The sequence below is a fragment of the Haliotis asinina genome, chromosome 16, assembly GCF_037392515.1.
Source record: "Haliotis asinina isolate JCU_RB_2024 chromosome 16, JCU_Hal_asi_v2, whole genome shotgun sequence".
NCBI lineage: Eukaryota > Metazoa > Mollusca > Gastropoda > Lepetellida > Haliotidae > Haliotis > Haliotis asinina.
Window position 1 is genome coordinate 19807837 of NC_090295.1, and position 22635 is coordinate 19830471.

Below are 22635 nucleotides of genomic sequence, written 5' to 3' on the forward strand. Positions count from 1 at the left end.
TCATGTTGCCTACTGTGAATTAAAAACTATGCTATGGAATAAAACAGCCCAACACAATAAGATGCGTGATTGGCATTTCCTCATCACGCCAAAGACCCGAGTTCGATTTAAACATGCGCTGAGTTTTGTGAACCGTTACTTAATGTATTGTTCGATGCAACTTTACCATGTTGGTAACAGAAGACACCGATTAAGTGAGTAAGTAAGTGGATGGGTGGCACAGTGAGTATGTGGGTGGGTGGGTGATTGATAGAACCCATTGGGGAATCGAATCCGTGTCTACAGTGTGACGAGCGTACGCCCACAAAGACAGACAGGACAACTACTGTGGCAGCTAAGGAAGATATGAGACACGCAATATGTTTAGAGCAGAGTATCTGTGTGTATGTGGGTGGGGTGGGGGAGTGGGGTCCTCCATCCCCAAGACTGTCTTGACCAACTACAACTATAGCGTTGGACCTAGTCTGTCGTACAGACCCTGATGTATATATATCCAAGAAAGCCCACGCAAGTCTAGAAAATGTGGCAAGTCTAGATTTCCTTAGCTGAAAATGAAGAAAGTCTCAGGGCTCCATTTCATGAAATTATTTTTTTCACTATGAATGTTTTTTCAGTAAAATATGTTCATTTCAGAGACTAGCTGTTAGTCTACGTTGTGCTATATACCGTATTTCATTCATTACACGCAGATGCTTCAAATACATCCTCTGCCACTGTCCCTGACAAGTGAGGTAAGATGGTGTCTCGGTAATAAATACACCCTTTAATGACTTAAAACTTTGGAAGGTTCTGATTTGCCTCTGACCCGCATTAAACAGAATGCTTGAGAAGATCTGGGTTAGGATTGCCCTTTGGCAACCCCTGCTCGTCTCCAAAGGCGACTAACTGGATCGGGTGGTCAGGCTCGTTTCCTTAGTTGACACATGTCATCGTATCCCATTTGTGCAGATCGATGCTCATGCTGTTGATCACTGTATTGTGTGGTGTTAAACATCAAAGGAACCGATCATCAAACAGCAAAGATGCAAGGACATTCTCAGACGCCGGCCTCACATTGACACCGTACGTGCAACGGTTTGCTTGACATTTATTGAGTGAGTATGGCTTTACGCCTCTTATAACAATATATTCCAGCAATATCACGGATGTGAACACCAGAAATGGGCTTCACATTGTACTTGCACATTGTGGGAGAGCGAACCTGGATCTTCGGCATGACGAGCGAACGTTTTAGGTACTGGGCTACCCCACTGTCCACTTTGACATTTATTGACCCCGTGCGACTTGTAGAGGAAATGCGGTATATTTCCTCCTTAAGTGGTTTTCTGTTAGGGGACCGATAATGTTTGTTGCTTTTTGTTGACATAAGCATTAGCTTATACAAGTAGTATTATACATATACCACAGGCGTTCATTTGTTGACCCGTCGTTGTTTAAACATTGCACAACCCCTTAAAATCACTTTATGGAAGATTAGGCTATATATGGAGTATTTCTCCTAACTGTCCACTGATATCAATTATATTAACAAGAATTGATTAAGTTGCAAATATCTGTGAGTTGCGAGGGTATCTGTACGTTTATCAACGACTGCTGGTTTATTTGAGAGTGAGATGTGAACATCAACATATCACAAGTTAAATCAAGAATCAATAGTTTCCAAATTGAATTAAAAATTAAGTCTCTGAACATGGTACTGCCATTACACTGGCAGTGCAGCCATGTTGTAGTATTGTAACATCATCAAGTAATCTGTTTATGGAGTGGTGTCCGCAGCTGGGACTTTGTGAGAGAAGGATTGAGGCAGAATTTTGGGGTACGTGCTGGGGATATTGTATACCTGAAACTTATTACAGTGTGCCAGAGAACTAGGCCATGACGCACATTTCTTAAGAAAACAAACAGTAAAAATTGAAAATGGGCTTATTTGAAATAAACCTGAAATCCTCTTCAAGGGAAGGGGTAATTAAATGGATTTTCCAAGAAGACTAACGATACGAGCTGATAATGGCCTCCCGCTGAAGACGTAGACTTATATATATATACTTATATATTCAATGAGAAGAGGATGGTCGGTGAATGAGGCAGGCCTGACTAACATTTGAGCAAAATATTGTTATTAAATACCATAAACCGGCCTGAAGTTTGCGGTAATTGTATGTCCTTTGTTGAGTTCGTGATGAGATGCAACCATACCCATTCGTCTTGTCTTCGAACATAATCCCGCCACAAGCTGAACATCCTTGATCCTTGAATTAGGCCGCTCCTCTATGACACTTGATAAATAAACAAGAGTTGTGATTCGCTGGCACCTGACGCCATTCTTCCATACAGCAAACACACTTAATGTTGGGGTTAGGGGTACAAAAAACAGGAAGCAATAAACAGAGTTTTATAAAACCTTATAGCTGAAATCATGTACGTGTTTGTTTGTCTACCTCTCCCTATGTGTGTGCGTGCATGCGCGCGTGCCTTCGTGTGGGGGTGTGTAGTGCCTCAGTTTGATCGTCATGTGTAAAACTGTCATGGTATCTCAGGCCCGGGCCAGGAAAAACAGACCTCAAACCCTGTTTCACAATAAACCCTGTTTCTGTTTTACTAGGGGTCTCCTAATTCATCGTCCTGCTCACCCCCTCCTCCTCCTCCTCATCGTCGTTATGGTAACAGTCGTCGTCATAGTCATCACCTTCATCGTCGTCCTCCTCATCGTTATGGTAATCGTCGTCATCATCACCTTCGAGAATTCGTCGTCGTCGCCGACGTCGACATCGCCATCTTTAGCCAGACCCAACCTAAGATATGATGCGCTTCGGCTGAAGCACTTGATAACCCAACGCTGACAAGGAAGATAACAACGCAGTATGATTAACGTGATTAACTAATGTTTATGGTGTACAGGCAACATTTCAAAGCAATTATATAAAACTGAACAATAGTAGAATTCTACAACATACAGTCCCAACAATTTTAGACGCGAAAACAGGATCTCCGAACAGCCCAAACAGAAGTGTCATTGTTTGCAGTCTGCAACGGGTGTGATGAAAAGACCTGTTCTTAGAACAAGTCTGTCACGCAGAACCAGAAACAAACATATCCAGAGTGGGCGACGAAACTCTATAGCACTTGGCAATAATATATATTCGGTAAAATCATAGAATCAATATTTTATTAGGCTGCGTAAAAAAATTACATGACTCTCGGGCACATTGCTTTTTTTAAATTACCGAGGACGGATGGATTTTTTAAAAAATATTTGATTGAAAAAAAAGGGACGACGCAGGAACTTTTTTTTCTCACAGAAATAGAGTCATCTGAAACATCCAACAACTATATTCTGAAACTTTAAACAAACTTTTATGCTTTATAAAATGCGCGTTTATTCTGATTAGGTGTTCAAGGGAGTAACACCTCGGGAAATTACTCTTCCGGTGTAATATTAATTATTAAACGCAGCTCAGGGAACAGGGAATAGTTTGCAAACTCTCGTTCAGAACAGTTGATAGAAGTAAGTGGCTAGAATTACACCAGCGAGTCTAAACTTTTGATGGGTAGTATATGTGAATCACAGAGATAGCCATTCACTCATCTCCCCACATTCTAAACTGTTCGGCTTCTCTGCTGTCAAGTCAGCAGTCAACGTTGAGTCATAAGTCTCTCAAATCATCTGTATCATGCTGTAAGTTTGTGTCTGAAACCCACGTTAAGCAAAAATTGCATAGTGTCTTTGTCCATGCCTCCATCCCACGCCCGTCCGTCACTCCAACCATCCATCTACCCATCAAAACCCATATATTAATCCATCAGTTCATCAGCAGCTGGCCTGTGCCTGTCGTGTTTCTCCAAATGCTTTGTTTGGTACAATATACAGTTTATATGTGTTCTGTTCAGTTGGAAATAGACCTGAAACTTCATGAATATACATCTCACCTAACCTTGACACAGGTGTCGCAGAATCAGACTACGCTTTTCAGAGCATTGGTGCCGCGTGACTATTTAGGCATACGTATGAAAGTTTGCCTGACAACTAATATTCTAAATGAATGTATCTCACATCTACTTCGCCTCCAGGGAGATATCTTCTGTGCATGGTACAGACGAGGGATTGGCATTGTAGCGTCAGGGATAACAAGTTGATGCAATGGAGAATCCTAGTGTTCTGAGATTCCAAAATAAGATCTTTTGATTTCATTGACCGTAAGTGAGTGAGTACAGTCTTACGCCTCGTTTAGCAATATTCTAGCATTATCACGGTGGGGGGTACCAGGAATGGGCTTCACACATTATACCCTGTAACCATGTATGGAATCAAACCCGGGTCTTGAGGAGCAATCGCTTTAACCACTTTCACTCAGACTCTAATTTTGGCATTTGACGACACACGCTCTCTTAATCATGACCTTTAACCACGCTCCCTTGATCATATACCCTCAAACCTATCAACTACCCCTATCGGCGAAGTATTAGATCAGACAGATACAGCTGGTCACTGTTAATTGCTGGTTGCGACCTTCAGATGTCTATGGCTTGTTTCCTTTGACGCCAGTTGTTGTTGGTGTTGATAGAACTTGGCGGCTTCCTACATGATGGCGTGGTCATCTTTACTGTTGATGTGTTCGGAAAAGGCGGATTTGAGGCCGTGTTTGTTGTCGGATGTTTAAGGTTCATTAATCGGGTGTTGATGGGCACGAGAGTTTCACCGATGTGTCGCCACTATTGCAGAGAATCTAGGCTTCCTGTCACAAGGCACTAAGGTGACCGTAAGTCACTAGGGTAACTTTAGTTCAATATTAAAGAGCGGGAGATAATGTCAACCTTAGTAAAGGTTGTTTCGTGAAAGAAGACGCTGGTATTCACTGGGGTCTGGGTTTGAGCTGCTGGCGCCCCTGTCATTGGCCTGGAAGATCAAGAAGATCTTGATGGTCTTACTGGAGGAGAATGTGACATCTCGGTTGGCTTTATTTGCCGCGAGACGGGGCATCTGATAGCTGACAGGAAATGGTGATCCTGATGGGCGATGGGGCAGCTTTGGTTTTTTGGTTCGGAAGTGTTGATGGCCTTGTTGGGTTTTAAGACCAGACTGGCAGGGTAACCCTTGAGTCAGATGAAGATGTCCTTTAGTTGGTCCAGTTCAGTGTTGAGGGCAACAAAATGGTAAATCGGTTTTGCACGTCGGTGAGGTCGGTAATGATAGCTTGCTTTGTCTGGGGATGGTGGCGGGAGTTGTAATTGATGAACTTGTCTGTCCGTGAAGGCTTATGGTCAGCAGAGGTTCTCACTCCATTGTCTGTGGCTTGGAGATGCACATCTAGGATGGGACGTGTCGATTTGTTTCTGTCTCACAGGTGAACGGGACTCTCAACCCTCTCGATAGCACCATTCAAACCCCTCTACTGGCTCCGGAAAGCAGACGACTCATACACCACCTCAGCCTCTCAGAACAACTCCACGGAAGTTTTTAATCTGCTTAATGCCCAGCACCAGAAAATCCTGTTCACCATGGAGACTCACACACTCAGTTTGATTTTCCTGTAACAGATAGTCATTTGTATGTCAACAGTACGCCCGTTGACGGTCGAATGCAGAAGAACAATGTCTGAGAAAGGACAGAACAGATTGTCACGTGTTATTTTCACATGTGTGTCACATGTGATTCGGAATGGACATATCACACTGAAAAAAACATTCTAATGACTCTTTAATTATTTTTTTTTAAAATGACGTCCACGTGCATACTGGATGCACATTAGTTTAGCACGTATTTTGAAAAAAAAAGACTGTTTTAAGTCGGATAACCGCACGAGATTGTCCCACGTGGTAAAGAATAGTGACGTTTTCACGTTCACGTTGATATAAGCGTTACAATTACAATCACGCTTCGGTCTAGAATTAGACCAAGGATAAATAGTTTACGTACAGTATTGTTGTTACCCTCAACCCCTTCTATTATTCCCATCCTGGGCAGGTAAGATGATTAGCATACCAGATCAACAACCCTCCTCCTCCTTCAGACCTCCCCCTCCAGGTTCTCTCTTAATGCAGAACGATCGGAGCGGTATCAAATTACCGCCTTTGTCACAGGGCCTTAGCGAACATCACGCAGTTAGACTCAGTCATAGCCACTCACGTATATCAGACATGTAAGGGTTTCGACTGCTCGGGCACCTCTCTACTAAGTCAGTTATTGGACATGACGTCATATGTAACACAGCTGAAAATATTTTTTGACCATGAGACACTTCAAAAGTCACGTTAATAACGTGTATATATACGCGGAGTTAGTGTATGATTCATATTGGATGTAGAGACCTCGTTTATCGAAGTCGAGTTTCGTACACGGAAGGAAATAGTGAGAGTGGGTGTACGTACGATCTGCCTTCACCATGGTGCTGAGAACGTGCTTGCTGCTGTGCGGGCTCTTGGGGAACGTTATCCCCCATGGGTATCTGTTCGTACCCCTTCAACGTTCAAGCATGTGGCGAGGAGGGTTCAACGTCCCTGCGAATTACGACGACAATGGTTTGCGGTGTGGCGGTCCCCAGGTATGTACGTACACGCTCATACACTGCTTATAGTGAAACCCCCTTTCTCCGGAAACTCTGTATTCCGGAACATATACTCCCCGGAAGTATACATACTGTATTTTCACTCACGTTCAAAGGAACATTTGTGAATCACTATGGTTACAATTTGTGCCATTCAGATAAACGAGTTATCGATGTGAATATTCATTCTTCAGTAATTTCATTTTAACACGTCTTATTAACCTTTTTTTTCATTGAACTGCTAATATCAAAATTATTGTACGTGATTGATTTGTAAGTAGGTATATTCGACACAGAAAACTAGTCTATTTAGCATAGTCCGGTACGATACGATAATTTCCTTTGATGTTATAATATTCGAAGGTATGGATTCTGAGATCATATGATATTGTGCTGACTGACACTTGATAAAGCATGTTTGTCGAATATTTTAATTCTTTTTCTGTATTTTCACAACGTAACGAAATCATGTGAAAGTATCTTCTTGAAAATCTGACAAAAATAAGAAAAATTCATTTTATAAAGCTTTGACACATTTATACGAAAGGGTAATCTTTTGAATGTTCCGGCGAAACCTCAGTCAAGATATATGAAAGAAATGAAGACACGGTGAAAGTCAAACAAATCAGATTATGTAGATTGAGCCAGAGTGATCCAGTGAGTATGGTTTTACGCCGCTTAGCAATATTAAAACAACATAACGGCGGATGTGCGAATGTGGGAAATCGAACTCGGGTCTTCGGCGTGACGAGAGAACGCTTTAACCACTAGGCTACTCCACCGCCCCACATGAAACACATCCGGAACAATTGTCGATTCTCATGGTAACCATGACGATTTTTCGGTACCAGATGATGCCATCTCTTGGGTAGGTTCGTAGATCAGAGTACCATGTACGTGGATTTGGGGATCAATTAAATAAATGTGGGTAACATACGTTTTATTTGGGCTTACACTCTCTTAGTATAGTTCAACTTCTGGTACTTTTGTTGGGTTGAACCTCGTCCGGGAATCCACACCTTCAGAGTCAGGGGGTGCAAATGTTCCGGGTTTATCCTAGTGACACAGATGTAGCATAGAGACACAAATATCTGTCTCATTCCGTTTCCTCTCACAGAAGGGGCGTGGGGTAGCCTAGGATAAAGCGTTCCCTCGTCACGGTGGCGCCTGGACACACTCCTATATGGATAAAATGTGTGAAGCCCATTTCTTGTCTCATCATCATCATCATCATCATCATCATCATCATCATCACAATCTTAATTACGTATGAAGACCACAAGTCCATTTATTTAATGTACAGTTTCCAAACAGGTTTGAACTCGTTAACTCGTTAACGAAAAAAAACATTTTTTCCGAATATTCATAGCATTTTCTACCTGCATAGAATATCTTACATCCCTTGTAGAATATATTAGTGACATATTTATGTACAGTTGCACTGGAATATTTAGATTTTTAACACGTATTTTCTCTCTTTCTAACTTGATTATCATTCTGTAAGGATAATAAACTAACGGCCTAAAGAACACACACGAAGTCCAAAATAATTGATATTACAAACGACAAACCATAATTGGGAAAACGGACAGTGAATTTTAATAACAGTTGTGTTTATATAAGGATGTATATAGATTGTCTACAGTTCTGTTTTGTTTAAGGATATTGCTAAAAGATATCATATTAACGTGTTAATTCTTGATTCAAAATCTACCCCGAAGTTCTTTATAAAAAGGATATTTCAACAAAATGTGACATTCATCTTTTAAATCTACTTTAGATACAGGAAACTTTTCTAGAGATGCATCAACATTTTGCAACCTTCCTGCGCTATTCTTTAAACATCAGGAAACTCCTGGAATAATGACAAAAGCCACCGTATGTCATACTCAACCGCAATGACCGAATGTAACATCAATTTTCAACATATCAACCAATGAAGGCTTGAAACCCACTAACGAACCCTTTTCCTACAAATCTGAAATCAAGTACCTCGGTGTCAAGAGAAAAATAGTCTCATCAATTCGATTAAAATATATATTGGTTCAAGATAGAAATGCATAACTGACAGTGAAAATGACCTTTCTTTGTACGTGATTGTTCCTTTGAACAACAGACTGAGGTTCTAGGAACAAGTGCCCTTAGCCGGAAACTGCCAAATGATAATACATTATATGAGTACATTGTCGATTGCATGTGTACATTGAAAGACATATTGGCTCAAGATCGGGATAAACAGCTGACAGAGAAATTGTCCTTTTGTTGAAAATGATCGTTGTTTTAACAGACTGAGGTAACAGATGTGTTTTAACCAAGGATAAAGTGCCCTAAGCAGAGACTCCAAATTGATAATGCACTACGAGTGAACAGGGAATTAATATATTACAAACCACATCAATGGCGTGATGTTTTTTCGATAACAAAGCCTGAGGACATGAGCCCTGAGGTCGTGTCTGTTTCCGTATAATGACCTCGACAAGAGAAATCGATTCTTTTCTTAAATCGAAATTTATTTATTTTGTGCATACTTTCATGTTTATGAACGAAATATCGACGAACCACATGTTCCCATGTTGTTTTAATCAGACCCAGTGTGATGAAGTGCCGAGCCAATTTTCAAGGTCAATGCTGCAGGAAAATAACCCACCGTTCTTGGCATTCCAACAAACCACAGAATTTGTCTTGGCATCGAATTCGAAAACTATTGATTCGGGGTACAAAACTGATTCAAGTAAAGACTTTTCTTCACATATACGACGGTAGGGTAGACGAGAGGTTAGAACGTTCGCTTGCCTCGCCAAACACTCGGGTTCGAATCCCCACAAGGTACAATATTACTGGAAGTGGCGTGAAACCATCCTCACACAGAATGCATAAACTAAGGATACATAGTCAATTTTTCAATTTATTTCATTTTTGTTTTTCGCTCTTGTTAAGAATACTCCGCTTATGAGATCAGTATTTCACTGTTTCCCAAGCAAAGGATCCCGAACATTGCTAAACAGGACCAATACTCCAGCAATATCAGTACACCAGAAATGGGAACACCAGATTGTACTCATATGGGGTATCGAACCTGACACTTCGGCGTGACGAGTGAATGATTTAATCACAAGGATTTTCAATTACACTCGATTACAAAAGAGGTTTGGCACCTCATAATATGACGTAAAGAGGTTTATCATCTGAAAATGTTTTCGATAAAAATGGGATGAGTATTGTACATTGCTGAGCACCTGTTGTCTCACGATGGACCCCGGATGGAGACCGGGAGTGTTTCGCTGGTCCTTAGTTTATAGTTTATTGGATACCCTTAAAGATCTCAAGTTTTTCGTAAGAGGCGACTAACGGGATCGGATGGCCCACTGACTTTACTTACACTTGTCATCATATCGATGCGTTTTTGCTCATGCTGTTGATCACGGGATTATCTGGACCAAACTTGATTATTTACAGACTGTGTCGCCATTAAACTAGAATATTGCTCAGTGAACAGTTAAACCGCAAAACAAACACACGATGACTGACCGGTAAAGCCCGGTTATTTAGCTTATACGGTATAAGCGTATCTCGACGACACGTGAAGTGTGTCAAAAATCAGTTAATCACTAGTCTGTCTGATTAATACTGTGATATTTGAAAATACTGCTAACTGCGTCCCACAGCCTCAAAGACATGACTACCAGCGCCGTCGCTACCCCCCCCCCCCCCCATGCCCCCCACCCCACGACTCACACATCCTTCTCTCTCTCTCGCACACGCACACGCACACGCACTCACGTACACAGCGTGTACGCGTAGTTAGCTCACTTACACGGTGTGCACTACACGCAAGGATAATCTTTTTCCTTAAATGCAGTCCTAACGGGTTCAGTCGCTGACCCAAAGAATCTCACGACCCAAGACACCATAACAGTTCACTAAGACGTATTATTATGCAGTGTTGATGTGCGTGTCGAGGTGATCGGTGTAAACCTGTAATCAAGCCAGACTTGATTATAGTACTTATCGCCGTCGCACAGTCACTGTGACATTCAAAAGGTGTACAACAGTGGGACGTCTATAAATAGATACGTCACAGTTACCTTCTTTACTGGGGCGGGTGGGTAGCCTAGTGGAAAAAGCGTTCACTTGTCACGCCGAAGACTCGGTTTGATTCTCCACATGGGAACAATGTGTCAAGCCCATTTCTGGTGTGGTCTACTGTGATATTGCTTTAATGTTGCTAAAAGTGGCGTAAAACTCAACCCACTCACTACTATCTTTTTCGCTTAGTCATTGCCTAGTCTGCCTCACAGGAACTGAACCACATCATTTCCCCCAATGCTCAGCCCTCCTTGCCATGCTAAAGCTCGAATGAAGCAAGTGTAGACTTCCCCAGGGTCCTCTCCTAACTCTACTACTTTTCAGTTTAAATTTGGTTGTTTGTTTCTATCAAAATTATATATATTCAGGGACAAAGCTTTAATATACAGTATTACCCTTAGTGAGCGGGTGAGTGACACTGGGGACCGGCGAATGAGATAAAATAGTTGTTTTCAGGGCGAGCGAGTTAACGTTTGAATGAACGGGTGGATGAGTAGACGGGTGAATTCGTGCGACAATATGGAGTTCTTAACTTAAGTGACTTGAACGTATTATTACTCAGTAGTTGGATAGGGACGGGTGAACAAGTTGTTATAGTTTACATAACAACGCTCGCAAACCAGTGTGCGAAATAGTTTCCAAATTTTGCAACCCAGTGGGGCCAGCTCTGCCTGAAAGCTATTAGCCCACAAAACACATGTAATTCACTTGTAGGAAATTTGTATATGTAGATACTAAGGAAAAGATTACAAAATGGTAAAATACTTCCAAATACAAATATGAAAACACATGTTTGATATACTAAAAATTACTTTTAACGTGTATTATAACTTACTAAGTCGGGAAATGTGATACATATCCTATATGTTTATAAATGACCCCCTGAAAATTCACCAACTTTTGGGACAGTGACTATGGTTATTTCCTTGCCCGACTCAATTTTTACTATCCACGGGCTAGAGGGCCAGACACTATTTGGCACACTGTCCCGACCATTGTATAATATACAAAATGTAACGTTAGAACATAAACTACCTCATCATTCATGTTTACACTTCCATGTTAAACATGCAGGGGCACAGAAATAAGGTGAAACAAATTGATGTTACTACGTTACTACCTGTTACCCATACATTGTAATGGAATAGTCCAAATAAAAACACAGGAAAAACTGGAGCCATATCATATAGTTTGAAAGTTTGCCGAAAAGACATGAATTTGAATTTCGATTGCTGCAAAATAAAACAGTTGATTTTCATTAACATTTGGGTTTAACCTTTTTCATAAAAAAGACACCTAAAAAGATTGGAGCATTTCAGAAATGAGTGTTCCTATTAAACAGGTCAACCCACGTTTTTCTTCAGGATCTACTCCCACCGGGAGTAGGCAACGTGACAAGCTATGAGTTAAGAAACTCGAAAATATTTCTTGAATATATAATATATGTTTCAGTCAAAACAGCACAATCAAACCTTCCAGTGACAAAGCTAGTGAATTTTCTTGGGGATAGTAAAAACAAGTTTCTGATGAGAAGAAGTTACTTCTCAGTAACGAACCTGTATAGGGCTCTCTCAACTCAACTCACAGATCAGTGGGCTGTTCCATTATACCCGTAGGTGTGTACATAATTAACTTTACGGAAGTGAGTGACTGGGTGATTTCATTTCAACTCTAAGCAATATTCCACCCTAACACCAACACAATGACAATTACATCAAACGGTATCTCCCAACTAGTGTATCTCAGTGCATAGTACTCTATGTCTGCAGAATTTCGGCGGCTGGTTTCAGATATGTACGATCTTGATAAGTGTAATTAGGAGACCGCGTGTTGTGCATGCTGCGCGTGTTACCAAAACGCATTTATCTATCATACCTAAAAAAATATGATAATGTCATTTTCCTTCAGGGTCTTGAAGGACACTCAATCATATTATTAAACGTCTAGCTTGGACAAAACATCAAGTCAGCGACTGTTCCCCACATCGTCCTCGACGTCTCTCCCTCGCAGAGACATCGTGCGTCTCCTGCTGCAGGTCACAATTATCACAGATTTAAATAAGGGCTTGTGGAGATCACCTCTTCGAAACAGTTTTTGCTGTCCAATGCCCTGTTACTGAGTGAAGTAAACTGTTGTATAAATAGTTGGAATTCCTTTGTGGTCTGATACACGCAAAGCTCTTTCACGACACTTTTTTGTCAAAATAAACTTTCAACAAGTTCATTCAAAATATAGACATAATCTAGTCGGCAATTCTTAACACACAGATTCTGACACAGAACAGATTCTGGTAACTTTCTGGCTTCAATCCCATCTTGGATTTGAACCCACGAAATCAGTTGAGATAAACTCCTCGTTCTGTAAGAACACTATGTCATTTATTAGACTGTGCCTTACTGATTTGCACCATCTTACTCAGTGTGACTGAGCATGTCAACGTAATTAATTTCAAATAGATACAGTATTTGATACTATACATATACAATAAGTGGGAGTTTGCTTCTTCTATTTCTCCTCTTCTGGTGATGATGTTTATGTAGAGGAAGAAAATACATGTGATGATGATGATCTAAAATGTGACAAGGAAGATGAAAATACTGATGAAGATACAGATGATGATGAAGGTGAAAATACATGAATCATCAATGACCATGGATCAGAGGAATGACAAAAAAATGTTCTGTTCGAAAAATAAGAAATCAAAAACAACGTAACTGTGCACGATCACCATCTGTGATCCAGTGAAAAGATTTCTGGACAATGCAGATATAAAGGACAATGAGATAAACAGACGTTATGGTCTTATTTTGTCAGGAAATATTTCTCAGTGCAAGTATTCATCTTACATGATGGTCACTCCCTCTGCTATGGGCTGACCCCTGCACGTGATTCTAGAGATGTTTGGGGGATTATCAGGGTGTATGGGAAAAGACAGCACACGAATCCTCACCCTTCTCTGACCCCATTCCGATTGTCTCCCTTGAACAAACACTCGCGACCAGGAACCATGAAAAATATGTCGTTATACCGAATACCTCAATGTATTGCATACTGACGACTTATAACACCACTGCCATTTAGCAATTCGGTTCCAGTCGTTTATATTGTCATACGGGTTTAACTGACGGTAGGGTGTAAAGTATGCAGTGTGATGCTTTGAACCCAGGGGAGCTTTCTGGGTCGATCAGACAACGAACAGTGGAACCTGTCTATTACGGACTAATCTCATCTTGACTTTATACTCAAAATGTTAATAGTTGCAGACTTGATCTCGTCACTACGTGATGGGAATACTGTCGATGTGACGTAAAGCTCAACTCAACTCAATGAAAATAGATTTTCGGGACTTTTATGTTTGGCCGCCAGCCGAAATTAGGAGACTCCGGTGTAGGAAGCAAACTTTAATGATAAATTAAGAACAATTTTCCCGGGACTGGTCCGGATTATAGAGAAAACCGGTTTACAACGAGTCCGTATTGACGGGTTCCCTTGGATATACTTCTGCCAATACATCTAGCCTGCCTTAAAGTCCTCTAGTGAAATGTATCAATGACTGGTTTGCCTTCGTAGTGTCATGGAAGAAACATCCGCCAGAAGGAAGGCAGTATATGGTTTGTCAAGCCACTGTGGCGCAAAACAAAACAGCTTAAAATGATGCTTGTTGTTTCCCTGCCTGGCGCTCATCGTTAAGGAAATGGAACAGGAGCCGTTCTGATTATCACCCATCAGATGTTCGTTTATTTCAATCTGCTAGCATTATAGGGATGGGGGGTTGGGGGTGGGTGTAGGGGGGTGGGGAAGACTTTTATTCAGTAAGGGACTGACAGGCCCATTACACATGAGGTGTAGAGAATATAATAAATAGTCACAAGGGTACCGTACAACGTCATGAAAACTGTACAATTGTACATATATGGATAAAGAGACTGGGGACAGTTTGAGATATGTACTAGTATTCCTTGATATATAACATTTGAACTAATTTCTTTCCAGATGAATATGTGTGGTAATATTTAGGGAGAATATCACTTGTGAATTTCTCATAAAAAGGGCATCCCGGGCAAAAGTGATATTCATCATAAAGCTGCTAACAAGACAACACACAGCAGGCAGGCGCGCACTGTCATCTGTTTGCCGTCTAGTTCCTTGGAAAAATATACATTCGTATTTGTTATTTCCGTTACATTTGCCCCACAAGATGTGCGTGGCTGAAATGAGAATATCTCCAACCTAAAGTTTTCCAGAATGTTTGTCATAATAATATTTCACCGGTATGACGAATTGTCAGCAGCTATATATCTATTGTATGACGTACACCATCTACCACAGTAGACAGTGCGTGGTCACCGCGTTGTTTACCATGAGCTCATATCCTGCAAAACAATTGCCCATGGCGACAATGGATAAATTTGTCTGGAGTTCAAAGTCAAATATAAATACTGTAACTGATGAATCATTGCTCAAAAATATTCTGAGGCTTCTGTCATGTAGATCTCTGTTTCAATTCCTCCGGGCGATCTCACAAATGTCTGGCTATGCGCAATCTCAGCATGAGGCAAAAATCTGGTGGGGCGGTAGGGGAAAGTGTCCACTCGTTACGCTGATTCCCCACATGGGTGCCATATGTGAAACCCGTTTCTGGTGTCCTTCTTTGTGAGATTGCTGAAATATTACTAAAAACAGCGTCAAACTCACACATATTCAGCGTTTGAAACACGTGCTCGCATTCACCCCACCTTGCGCTGGTCATGAGAATGTGTTCTTAGCAAAACGTTTACACCATTTAACACTAAAGTTGTGATCCTAATACTCCCATAATTGTTTTACCTCTGTTGATTTCCTACCAGTGAGGACCCGGATTATGATTGGTCGTCAGCCTGCTTGTAGTAAGCGGCGACGCCGAAACAGGTATGGGGTGGACATGTCATTGTATCCCAGTTTCATAGAGCGATGATCACGCTGTTGATCACTAAAATGTTTGGGCCAGACCCGATGATTTACAGACCGCCGGAATATATTGTATAAATGGAATATTGCTGAGAGCGACGTAAAACTAAACTCACTCAATCACTCTGTCACAATCTGTCCACCTCATGGGTCAAATGTTGCCCGAGTTCGATTCCCTGCATACTACATGGTTCCGTTAGTCATGGGATGAATGCTATGTCAACCGTATACGCCAAATTCGCGTTATTATAAACTCGCTTTTTGTCTTCAGTGGAATGTCGTTTACAGCTAAACATGTACAGAGAGATCATTTTGTTGATTTTGTACATTTGACACAATATCGCGGATTTAATGGTTACCACTTGGCAAAACAAAATACAAATATTCATTTTCGAAAGTTAGAATGAAAGTTAAGTTAACGTCTCTGAATAAATCTTTGGTGGATGACGCGGCCTTAGGTAACTGGGATCCTTTATTACGAGTGAGTTTTACGCCGTTTTAGTAATATTCTAGTAATGTAAGCCCTTTTTGGGAATAAAATCAGGGTCTTCGGCGTGAGGATCAAACACTTTAGCCACTAGACCATCCCCGTCATCACTTGAAGGGAAGTTATTGAAATGTTGAAATATTGAAAAAATGTGTTTATTTTAAACAACCCATTACCGTTATATTGATAAAGAATTTATATTTAAGAACCCGCAAGCTGAAAAAAAATGTTTTCTGAAATATTTAATCAAATGTCCTGACACTACCAATCTCCCGAGGGCTACTTCTTGTAAGAAAGTTGTGTTTACTGTCAAGGACAGTCAAGTTATTGTCATACCAAAACATAAGTCTCATTAACCTATTCAGACACTGACCTACTTTTCAGCCGATCCGAATTTTCTCGTGTGAAAGTGTAAATCGACACTTCAAACAATTCTAGTTAAACTGAATTTCAATTCCTTGTTTCATAAGAAAATGATATTTATAAATGAATTGTAATTATACACTTTAACAACACCGTCTTTCTATACTTTATGTCGAGGTTCAGGCAGCAATCTTAACTATGGAATTGCAGACTGTCCCTGTTTGATGAGGTCGTAAAATACGTCACAATGCATCTGGCTCACTGGTTAAACCTGTTAGGTATTTTTTGCGCTTATTCACCGTAGTCCTGTGACGCACAACGAGGTTGATGGAATATCAGTTCCGTCAGAGACCGCCAAACTTTTCTAGCGGCAGAGTCTCGTTTTGAGATTTCATGGATTTCTAGGTTTCCGTTTGTCGGAGCTCGCTTTCCGACAGAGCACTGTCGACGTGTACGACGTGTTTGCTAGGATTAAAAGGAGCTTAGTGTTGCAATATTCACGTGGATAGACCTATCAAATCATAATGATTAATATTTATGCATCCAGTTAGCTGACATAGTTTAAACACTCTGGACTGGCTATCGCACTAAGTTGCGCAATAGGACGGAACCAAGTGAACAGGAAACGAGACTGTTCTCTAGTCAATGTTTTGACATGTGTTCTTTGTTGGACTAAAAGCGCCATGCAACAAACCCCCTTCAATTTTTAAAGAGGAGTATACATACACCCAGTAGTGGCCTTAAAAGTCTAGAATATGTGTCAAGTCCAACTTACCACAGTTTCAGGCTGAAACAGCCCACAAACATTCGTAACCACTCGTCTCTTTCCGTGACCTCGCTATCCTGCTTGCCGGAATGACACGAGTAGTTACGAATTGGTCCACGGAACCTTCGTAGTGTTATGAGCTCTATCATCTATACAAGTCATACAAAAACAACTTAGGCACTCAGGACATACCTCTCGTCTGAATGAGCCCCGATCTTAACCCTTTGGAGCATATCTGGGACACGATTGGTCGTCGTGTGCAACCTGGTCCATTTGGGAGCTGCTTTACAAGGGGAATGGCACAGGCTGCCCCTCTAGAGGATCAGGAGGCTGACAAGGGGTATGAGGAGGAGTGCTTGCTGTCATACAGTCAAATGGAAGTTACACTCAGTATTGACACGCAAAATTTTGAATGTTCACATTCACCAATAAATTCAACATTAAACATTTGAGGGCCATACAGATCTGGTTTTGTAAGAAAATCATTTACAATTTTATACCTTAAAAAGTGAGCAATTATCATCAGAAAATCAATCATTTTGTCGTTTTAATGAGGAGTCGAAGGATCGTGTACGCCATTATGGTCGCCACGAGATGTTTTATGGACGTGCTGTAAACCTATCACTGCAAAAATACTGGGGGTGCTTAAAGAAGTGTTTTGTGCATAGTTTATAACAAACTTACGATCGACATTAAAGCAAACGCTTTGTAGAATGGGCCATTTAGGTTCGGAACACAATGCACTGTGTTACGCTGCAAAGTGAAACACAGCTGCACGTCCTCGCCTGAAGTGCAAAGTTCATTTCTTGTTTGTTGTTAACGCTGCACTCAGCAACATTACGGCTGTAAGGCGGCTGCCTGTAGATAATCGGGTCCGGACCGGTGATCAACACCATGAGCATCTACCTACGAAATTGAATTGGTGCAAAGATCAGACTGGTATATTTGGGGGGCTCTTGCGTATTTTTGTTCTGTTGTGCGTGCGTGCGTGCGTGCGTGCGTGCGTGCGTGCGTGTGCTGATGTTATGATTATATCCTTCCCAACATTCTCCTTCCAGGTACAGTTCAAACGAAACAACGGCCGGTGTGGCATATGTGGCGACCCTTTTCACGCCACCATCAAGGATAACGAGGCTGGCGGAAAGTACGCCACTGGCACCATCAGTAAAACCTACCAGGAAGGGGATTGGATGGCTGTGGAGGTGAAAATCACCTCCAACCACAAGGGCTACTTTGAGTTTCGGCTGTGCCCACATAACGATATCCACACGCCCGCGACCCAAGCCTGCCTTGATCGACACCTGCTGCAAGTAGAGTATAACGGGTTGGTGTCGACCAAGTACGAGCTGGGGCCGGGCCGAGGGATCTTCAAGATGAACGTTCGACTACCTCCGGGAGTCACGTGCTCTCAGTGTGTCTTTCAGTGGAAGTACCGAACAGGTGAGTGTGTTTGATCAGTTACAAATATTGTAGGATGCTTGGGTCGGACAGGAACCTGTAGTTTGGTATGTGGATTTAAGGCACATAACGATGGGTATAACACTGTGCAGTGATCAAGTATGTTTAAGCGTCATAGTGAGCGCGCATGCGTGAGTGCGTGCGTGTGAGAGAGAGTGAGGAGGGAGAGGGACGAGAATCTAGGAGACACCATGTAAATCCCACCAAGATAAGTAAAATACTGTCACCCTTCACAATAAACCATGAAAATCCCGTCAAGATAACAAGTCGAGTATGGCCAACTTGGAAAATTCCATCAGGGGAAGTAAAGTAAAGTACATGAACTATGAAATCCCATCAAGTACTCAAAGACACTAGCATCCAATACTGACAGGAGCCAAACACAGACGAGTGAATGAGTCAGTCTGTCGTGTATGAAGAATAATACATATTGTGAAGTACAAATTTGCATCCTAATAAAGGCTGCACATAAAGGTTATTTGCAGAATGTTCTTAAGTTGATCAACAGCAGTGAGTGAGTAGGTGAGTGAATGAGTGAGTGAGTGAGTCTGTAATACCCGCAAGATGATGAATACGGCCAAGTATACACAACCTAAAAAAAACCGCACATAATGCTTATTATGAAGTTGATCAACAGTGGTGAGTGAGTGAGTGAGTGAGAGGGCAATGAGTCTGTGACTGAGTGAGTGCGTGAGTAAATGAGTGAGTGAGTGAGTGAGCTTGGCCTCTCAGCAAACGTCAGGAATACCAATACACACGGTACCCACGTACACCGCCCTACCCATAAGTGAGTTCAGCTTTACGCCATTCAAGTAACATCGCGGACATAATATCACCACAAACGGGCTTAACACCTTGTATCCATGCTAAGAATCGAACCAGGGTCTAAGTCGTAACAAACGAACACTTTAACCACTAGGCTACCCCACCGCCCCCTACCCACATGAAGGGATGTAGGGACATCAGGATGGATCTTTGGGAAAGTCTGCGTGCACAATACGACGCCGTCACTATTGCAAGAGAGAATTTGTGTGGTAGAAATTGAACAAACTTAATGTCGCGAAAAGACTTCCAAACTGGAACCGCAGGTGAAATACTTTTCCACTGAATTTGTGAAAACAAGCAAAAGAAAAACAGAACAGGACATGTAACACTTCAAACAAACACGGAAAAAACCCAGGTTGTAAGTCGTTGTTAATTGGTTGTACATGAGTGTGATTGCTTGTCTACACTGTCTTCCTCATTCCATAGCTACCTTATCTGATTACCTTATCGCACGACTGAATGTCTTTGCATGTTAAGCAAATTATTGTTCCCCTTGAATATGAGATCAAACCAGCGATTTATAACAGGTATCTCGGTCTTTTATTGCAAGAGCTGTCAAAGTCGTGACATATACTTTCCTCTCTCAGGCAGTTAGGACAGGAACAGAACCAGGACATTTATTATCAAAGGAAAGAAGAAGAAGGAAGTTCTGATTTCATATGATCTTTCGGTAAACGACCGTGAAATTGAATTTTGATACCCTTGTGTCACACTTTGATAATAGCGTAGCGCAGATTATGAACGGAACCAGTTGACGTTTTAAGGATCATTTTTCAGTGAATTAGTAAGTTTAGACCTACGCTGCTTTTAGCATTAGTCCAGCTATATAACGCGATGCACACCAGAAATAGGCTTCACACACTGTGCTCGGCCCATGTGGGGAATCAAACCCGCGTGACGACCGAACGGCTTAATCTGTAGACTTCTCACCGTCCTCTACTATGTTACAGTGTGTGATATTATGGCTCCTTTACGGCATGACTTTATTGTTGGATCTCGTCCATGAAAGATCTAGAGATTGTTCGAACAGACATGACGTGTGAAAAAAGAAGGAAAATACATTACCTGTCTACACTTGAATACGGAAAAAACATATTGATATGGGACAACTTTTACCCTTTGAAGTCGATTTACGAAGAGAAAATGTAACTATGGCGAATAATCACTAAAACCGTTAGTTAATCAAAAATATTTCTTACACTCTTGTATAACTGTACAACTCTCAATTTGTGATAAGACATATACATGTATATGGCCCCGCTGAATACTGTCATCTTTTCCTTCTAGGCAACAGCTGGGGATGTGACGTTAATTCCGCCTGCGGTATAGGCAAAGGTCCCCAAGAGCACTTCATCAACTGTGCCGACATTGCGATAACCAGGAACGGACAGCCTCAGACTCATGCTCCGACCCTCGTTCCGACCCCACGTCCAATTCAAGTTCCGAACACCGCTGCAACACAGCAACCTTTGACTCCAGCACCAGCAACGGCAGCACCAGCAACGGCAGCACCAGCAACGGCAGCACCCGCAACGGCAGCACCAGCAACGGCAGCACCGACAACGGCAGCTCCAGCAACGGCAGTTCCAGCAACGGCAGTTCCAGCAACGGCAGCTCCAGCAACGGCAGCTCCGGCAACGGCAGCACCGGCAACGGCAGCTCCGGCAACGGCAGCACCGACAACGGCAGCTCCAGCAACGGCAGCACCGACAACGGCAGCACCCGCAACTGCAGCACCAGCAACGGCAGCACCGACAACGACAGCACCTGCAACGGCAGCACCAGCAACGGCAGCACCCGCAACGGCAGCACCAGCAACGGCAGCACCGACAACGGCAGCACCAGCAACGGCAGCACCAGCAACGGCAGCACCAGCAACGGCAGCTCCAGCAACAGCAACAGCAGCACCTGCAACAGCAGCACCAGCAACGGCAGCACCAGCAACGGCAGCACCTGCACCTGCAACAGCAGCACCTACAATGTGCAATTGTGGAACATCTGCTCCCAGCAACATCAACTACGACAGTTGCCGAGCAGTGGGAGTGTGGGCAGATTTTCCCGGAATGACAAAGTGGTGTAGGACAATGTGCAGCCGCGGTAAATGCCCGCCTTCTCTTTGCCATTGTGGAACATCTACTCCCAGCAGCATAAGCTACGACCGTTGCCGAGCAACAGGAGCCTGGAAGGGACAGCGAGCAATGACAAGATGGTGTAGGACGAATTGCGCTCACGCCCCTTCATTTTGTCCAAAGAGCCACTGCGACTGCAGTTAGACATGTTTTCTCAGTGACGCGATGCATAATCTAGGCTTTTAAATATGTTATTCACTTCCTACCATAGTTGCCCATAGTACATACAATCCACTTCACCATAAACAAAAGTAGAATCCATGCACCTGCTAGTGAGTGTTGTTTTTGTTTTTATTTCGACTCACGTGTTTGACATCCGCCATTTTGAAAATTCTAACAAAATGTTCAAAGGCATGGCTATTTTTTAATAAACTGCTACCCTGAATCCGCTCATAGCCAGAATAGGCTTTGGGGCCCCGACATCTCAAGCTATGAGTTGTTAAGGAAATCCAACCTTTCAAAGGAACAGAGATTTCATTTTTTTCGAAACTTGCGTTTCTTTCGCTGTTCAGTATGTATACCCAGGACGTAGGTCCCTGACTCACCACAGTCGTAACCTAATAAAAGCGTTCCTCTCCTTTAATAGTCATAATTATATAAGTGTACTGATTAAGACTGAATACAAGTTAAATTAGTACTAACCGGTTCGAGTTATGCAGGGTTTTCGTTTGAGATATAATACGTGCATCTTGTACGCTTTCTAAAACACACACGTTTTGTTTGATAGTTGAACAATAAATACATTTTTCAATATCCCGACTTGGGATACGTTCGTAATTGAGATGCAGTTTCCATTTACTTCTTCTTTCGGATTACGTCCCTTTGTAGTTCCGGGATCTCCTTACAGGCAACTGGGATGCGAACACGTGTGTTAGACCACCTATCCATAGTCGCCTCAAGCGACCATGAGTTACACAAATTCTAACACGAATCTTCACAGGTGTTTCCGGGTGAAGTCGACGGGTGGATCGATTTTTACACGACCGATGCCATAAAGCTATAATATTGCTGAGTGCGCCGTTAAACTACAGA

General features: G+C 42.2%; 1 protein-coding gene across 1 annotated transcript; it reads left to right on the forward strand.

Annotated features, from left to right (window-relative positions):
- The first annotated feature begins 6074 nt into the window (after positions 1-6074).
- On the forward strand, positions 6075-22354 carry LOC137268671 (uncharacterized). The gene is made up of 3 exons (XM_067803260.1): positions 6075-6539; positions 18250-18631; positions 20762-22354. Exons 1-3 carry the CDS (start codon positions 6381-6383, stop codon positions 21745-21747), a joined length of 1527 nt encoding a protein of 508 aa, XP_067659361.1. The 5' UTR covers positions 6075-6380; the 3' UTR covers positions 21748-22354.
- Positions 22355-22635: the final 281 nt, after the last annotated feature.